The 6,000-nt window shown below is 41.5% G+C and overlaps 1 protein-coding gene across 13 annotated transcripts in view; it reads right to left on the bottom strand.

Moving 5' to 3' along the window:
• Nucleotides 1-729: 729 nt before the first annotated feature.
• Nucleotides 730-6,000, bottom strand: part of LOC106608716 (adhesion G protein-coupled receptor L3) — a 314,019-nt gene continuing 308,748 nt past the window's right edge. For 6 of the 13 annotated variants that reach the window (XM_045721692.2, XM_082977453.1, XM_082977450.1 and 3 more), the window contains 2 exons: nt 5,035-5,052; nt 730-3,219 (listed from right to left, as the gene is read on the bottom strand). In XM_045721692.2, coding sequence (XP_045577648.2) covers nt 2,225-3,219; nt 5,035-5,052 — 1,013 coding nt within the window. In that variant the 3' untranslated portion in view covers nt 730-2,224. Of the gene's footprint in view, nt 3,220-5,000; nt 5,053-6,000 lie in introns of all 13 variants that reach the window. The other 7 variants (XM_082977451.1, XM_082977454.1, XM_082977455.1 and 4 more) reach the window with 2 other exon arrangements.

Genomic DNA, 6,000 nt, shown 5'->3' with positions numbered 1-6,000 from the left:
GAATTGTCAAATGCAACAGCCTACACAGCATGGACCATATTTTATGTACAGTACAACACTGGCATGACATTCATTGTCCGATCCAATGGCTCTTCACTATAAGCATCTTGACATACAGTACATGTAGCTACAGCTTGCACAACATTATATGACGCATGTCATGTCATATTGGGTCATTACCACCATCACATAGCTGACCATGGTCCTGCAATCAAGCATTGGAAAAGTTAAAACATCTGGAAAGGGCAAAATGTTCAAGGGACATTTCACCCAAATTTCAAAATGACATTGGTTTCCTTAGCCTATAAGAAGCCTATGGACAAGGTAAGACATCTATGCTGTGGTGTTATTTTGTTTTCTTTTTTTACATGGCCACTATAACTGCAGCAGTCTCCATAGCCACTCAGTTGAGAAAGTCAATCATTTGAAAAAAACATGGTCATGACAGATATCCAAGTAATAATCGAGGCAAATATTAATACAAAGAAATGAATGATTGCTTACCCACCTTACTTCATAGCTCATGTCAGGGTAAATTGATGGATGTTCACTCTCTTGTTCACCCACTTGTTATCCTCCATGTTCAGAGTAAATATTATACCAGCAGTGACACATATCCATGTATTGTGTTCATGAAATAGCTATTTAAACAGAGCTCATACAACACATTTTGGAGTAATAGCAATGTAAAACCCACAGAAAAACACAACCTTTGTGATAACTATGTGGTAAATCTTAATCAGTCATTTATTTGTTGGCAAACAAGTTTCACTGTTACAACAAATATTAGTTATGAGGTCATTCAACTTGGAAACCAATACAAAAATGAATAAATAAAAAGCCATAACCATACTCACAATAAAAATGAATCTGTGCTGCTAAATTCTTTACCTCCATTTTTCACTTTTATTTTGTAGTTTGAACTAATAAATAAATATTATTTTCCCTTGAGGAAGAAAAAAATTACATTTCCAGTTTTTTTTCTCACTAGAAACGTTCACTCTTCAAAAAGTAAAATACGGCCTCTCTTTCTGTTTGCCTAGTGCCTATTGATATTCAATGTGTTCTTTCTCTCTAAGAATGCACCAGTCTCTTATAACTGATGCAGGCCAACTCTTGGCTAACTTTTCAGACACTTGTGATTGTGTTCCTTCTATGGTGTGTGAACCATCATTCTCTTTCTATCTACACAGTGAAGAAATAATCAAACTGTGAAATAAAAATGGCTTGGAAAACATTGGTGGTTACATTGCTAGAGAGAGTAAAATCATGTATGGTAAGTGTTTTGTTTTGTGATTTTTTGGGTGTTATTTCGTTTTGTTGCTTTGTTTGTCGTTTCTTGAAAAAAAATGCTCATACTGATGTCAAGACCAGCACAACAGAAAGGAAATGCTCCTAACCAACTACATTTACAGAGAAAAAGGTTTGGGTGGAACAAAAATCATACTATTATGTGCAACGCTAGTATCTGTACATTTACATAGAAATATCTCATAATTCTGTTATTTGTTTTTTCTCTCCCTCTTTTTCGACAATTGTTATTGTTACAGCAAAAGAAAAAAAACAACAAAACAAAAAATATGCTGTAAAGCACATGGGATTTAAAGAGGTCCTTCATGATATTGTTCAAAATCAGTTTAGTCGAACTTGCAGGAACAATTCAGCAAAAAATGTGCTGCAATATCACTAGAGAGGAAGAAAACCCCTTAAAAAGCCATTATGGATACAGAAGTATAATAAAATAGTCTTTCTTGATTTGTTCTGATTTGAACTCTACACATCTACTAGTAGCAGAACGTTTTTTGTGGCTGTTTGTAGTTCCTTTGGACTGTCAAAACGCATTTCAGAGCACGAGATCCCACCGTCCCGCGTGCTCATCTCCCCTCACACTAAGGGAAAAACATCAATCCACACAGGGTTCGGGCAGCTCAAAAAAAAAAAGAAAAGTGAAATGCACATCAATAGACTTCTCCAACATCCAACCCAGACTAGATGTATTATCCACAAAACATAAAAGTTTCAATATTCTGTCTGCGGTCAGTACTGGGACTGGCATCAGTTTCGATTACAGTCTTCGGGACACAGTAAAAAAAAAAGGCTACCATTGCCGACGATTGATCAGCACAAAGGGAACGCGTAGGGCAAAGTAGGGGGTCAGAAAAGAAGGGGAACCACGGCGAGAAGGGATTGGGGTGGATGGGTCAGGGGAGTTGGTTTTGTAGGCCTATAGGCTGGTGACGAGGTGCGAGGGCTCCTGGGGGGACTCTTCAGGGGACAGATCCTCCTTATTGGGGGGCACGATGAACCCATCACTGCTGCCCCTCCCTAGTTGGTAGTAGGAGTGCAGCTGGTTACGTGAGCCCAGGTTAGGCATGCTCTTGTAGTAGACATCGTCCTGGCTGGCCTCGGGGCTCTTGCCCCCTGCCGGGTGGCCCTCTCCGGCATCTTTATCGGCGAGGATGGTGGTAGTGGTGGTGGTGGTGCCGGTGTCTGTGGTATCCGGTAGGCCTGCCAGCACGGGCATGCTGGTGTAGAGGGAGTCCCTGGGATGGTGCAGGTGGTGGGGGTGGTGGCTAGGGGAAGTGGGCTCCACATCCAGGGTATGCTCGTTGGTGAGCAGGGGGAAGAAGCTCTCGCTGTTCTCCTGCGGGATCCGCCGGCGGGACGCGGACGAGGTGGTGGTGGCCGAGGAGAAGGCTGGGTGGTGGTGGGGGAGCGGAGGCTGATGCGGTGGGCCCTGGTTGTGGAGGTGGTTGTGGTGGAGGTTGTCCACAGGTGGCAGCAAAGGGGGTCTCTGGGGCAGAAGGGGGGCGTTGGACTCTTCCCGAATCAACTCCAGGCCCAGACCTTCATCATGGAGGTGCGGAGGGAAGGAAGAATGCTCATCCAAGTCCAACGCCACGTTCATCCCCCCCATTCCCATCCCCCCCAGGCCAACATCCTTGCCTCCGTTGCTCATGTTGTTCACCAGCTTGTTCATGAGGTTGCGGTTTTGCTCGGCAGAGCGGTCGTGGTTGTTCAGGTAGGAGGGGATGTAGTTAGACGTCAGCTCTTTCAGGATCTTCTTCTCCAGCGTAGTCTCCTTGTGGTTGTAGCCCCGGTCGATGATCTGGACGCAGTCGCTCATGTAGTCGGCGCTGGCGATGCTGTAGCCGTGGTTACCATTCAGTGGTAGAGTATCCATGACACTTGTATCCCGGGCATTGTTCAGGATTCCCTCTGGAGAGAATAGAGGGATAGAGGAGAGAAGCTCATATGAGAGGGATGGAAGTAGCGGTCGCTCATTAGAATGGCTAAATGTCATCCGCTTGGAGGTGTTCACACACACACATTAAGCCCGGCAAAACTCTGCTTTCTTTTAATGTGAGGTGCAACCTTCAGGGTGGCACACGGATTGTGCCATTTAGTTGAACCTTTTCACTTTCATTTTGTGTTGGGTATATAGGGTATGTCTACAAATGGCAGGATTGTCTAAATTCATTTAACATAGTCTAATTCGATTTAATATAGTCAGTCGATTCTAGATATACTTACCTTTTTACACACACACAAAACACAAATTCAGAGTAAAATGATATATTGAAATCGTTCTTGTAATGCAATTACATTTCTGTCATAATTCTATATGTTTGGTTTGTGTTGTAGTTGGGAATAACTTTGTCCAAAGATGAGAACACTTATACATGTGTGACAATCGACAACATGTAAAGCTTTATGCACATACACTCAATGACAAAAAACCACAGCCATGCATACACAACCTACATCTCTGGACCCCAGTCATATAGGCCCCGATTTAAAGGTTCACTCAGCAATATGCCATAATCATCTAGTACGGGGCAACTTCCTGCCTACAGCAAATCAACAAAAACAGCATTTAAATCTGCCACAATGTGGGCAATGGGGATGGTGCAAATTGGGAGGAGCCAATAGTAGCAGTCTTGATAGATTTTAATGTTGTTGTTGATATCTGTAAGCACGATGCCATACTGCTGAGTCTACCTTTCAGAAATGCTTAATCTTAAATTGAGTTGGCTATGGAATAACTTAGAAAGAAAGTTCATGGTAAACTTACTGACTTTGCAATGATAAATATACTGTAGACCATAGACTAGGGTTTCCCAAACGTGGTCCTGGGGACCCAAATGGGTGCACATTTGAGCTTTTTGCCCTAGCACTACACAGCAAATAATCAACTCATCACCAAGCTTTGATTATTTAAATCAGCTGTGTAGTGCTAGGGCAAAAACCAAAACATGCACCCATTGGGGTCCCCAGGACAGAATTTGGGAAACGCTGCCATAGAGGGTATGGCGATGAGGGTAAACTTGACAATTATACGTTAGGAAAGGACTTTCTGTTCTCTCATGCAGAGAAAGTATGGATTCCCAATTGTAAAATGTTCACGGAGATGTCAACATTCAGCCTCACACAAGGTCAACAGGCTAGTTAAAATGTGTCTAAAGTTAAGTCTCTTCCCCTACTTTTTTTGCAGTTAAAATATTCATGTACAACATAAAGCTATGCTGGTGATGACCGAGTTCCAAGATTGGCCGACATCTGAGATGAATCCGATATCTGAGGACCATGAGCATGTCGGCTACTTTGGCCAATTTAATCTTAAATTATGGATTACAATTATGTCAACTATAAGTGACAATGACATCTTATGATATCAAATGGATGCACCTTGGGCTGGTCATTTTGAAGAACATATTAAGATCTTTCAAAGCATCTCCTTTGTGAATATAGTTGACGGATATTCTCCAGAAGAGGGTTAATCATTTCGGAGGAACGTCTGACATTTTGAACAGTTCATTGAACATTGTTCAATGAACAATAGTATTCACACATGAATTTAGATTGACTCTCACATTTCTATTTGTCAGAGGAAGACCTGTGTTTTTGAAATTGGATTTCTACTTCCAAATAAGATGACTGTATTCTCATTCCCCTTCGTCAGCATAGAGTGAAAAGAAAGTAAAGCTAAGGTCAATTACATTTGGTAAGCAATGTTTAGTTTGACTCCCATACTTGTCTCTCTGTAGGGCACTTTTAGGGACAGCATGAGGAAAAGGAAAGACAAAGAAAAAACACAAGTAAGCATAACAGTGACAGGTAGAAGAGACGTGCACACAGGGTTGATGATGCTTCCAGAAATGACCTCCCGTGCGTCATGTCACCATGGATACTTGGTAAACCTTTCTAAGAAACTATGATCACAGTATATTCAAAGGGGGGAAATGAGTTAACATATATGACGTATTAATCTTGTTATAACATGTTAGTGATCTCCATTGCCAACAAACACTTGAGCACATGCCCCTAACACTCATAGATTTATTTAGCATAGACGTTTGTTGAAGTTTGTAGTGGCTGTTTAGATCACACCAAACCACGGATTACAGTTTCTGTTCTCGTGGCCCATAGACTACTGCCCGGGTGAGCAACCACCTGACAACAAGTTGTAAAATCCTAAACGTCCCCTTTAACTTTACAGCTCAGGTGTTAAAAATCACACTCACAGCAACCTACATGTATTTCCTATGGTAACATTTGGGCAAAACCGTTATATTCAACTGACATGCACCAAGTCACGATAGACTTGTAGAATGTGTACGATATGAGCAAGATTTTAAATTATGGATTGGTTCACATGCATCACTTTATTGATATTGTCATAATGATCCAGTGAGTACTATGTGAGTACTACCGTATGTAGTACTATTGAGTACTATTTTGGATTGGTTAAACTCATTCATACAGTATAGTCTCTGCTGGAGTTATTGATCTGATTAAATAAAATTGAGTCCCATTTTCAGATGTGACACATTTTGCCTGACACAAGTACTTTTAATATAATGGGCAGCTTTGGTAGAAGAATGTATTGTTTTGTCGTAGCGCCTTGATGTTTTTTGTTGGTTGTACAGACTTCTTTACAGAGTTTGAGGCACATAAGTACCAATGCAATACTGGCCATTTACATCATTGGGAATGTTC

Source organism: Salmo salar, chromosome 07, assembly GCF_965601325.2.
Source record: "Salmo salar chromosome 07, fSalSal1, whole genome shotgun sequence".
Lineage (NCBI taxonomy): Eukaryota > Metazoa > Chordata > Actinopteri > Salmoniformes > Salmonidae > Salmo > Salmo salar.
The sequence above is the reverse complement of the archived record's forward strand: the minus strand, read 5'-3'. Positions and strand labels throughout refer to the sequence as shown.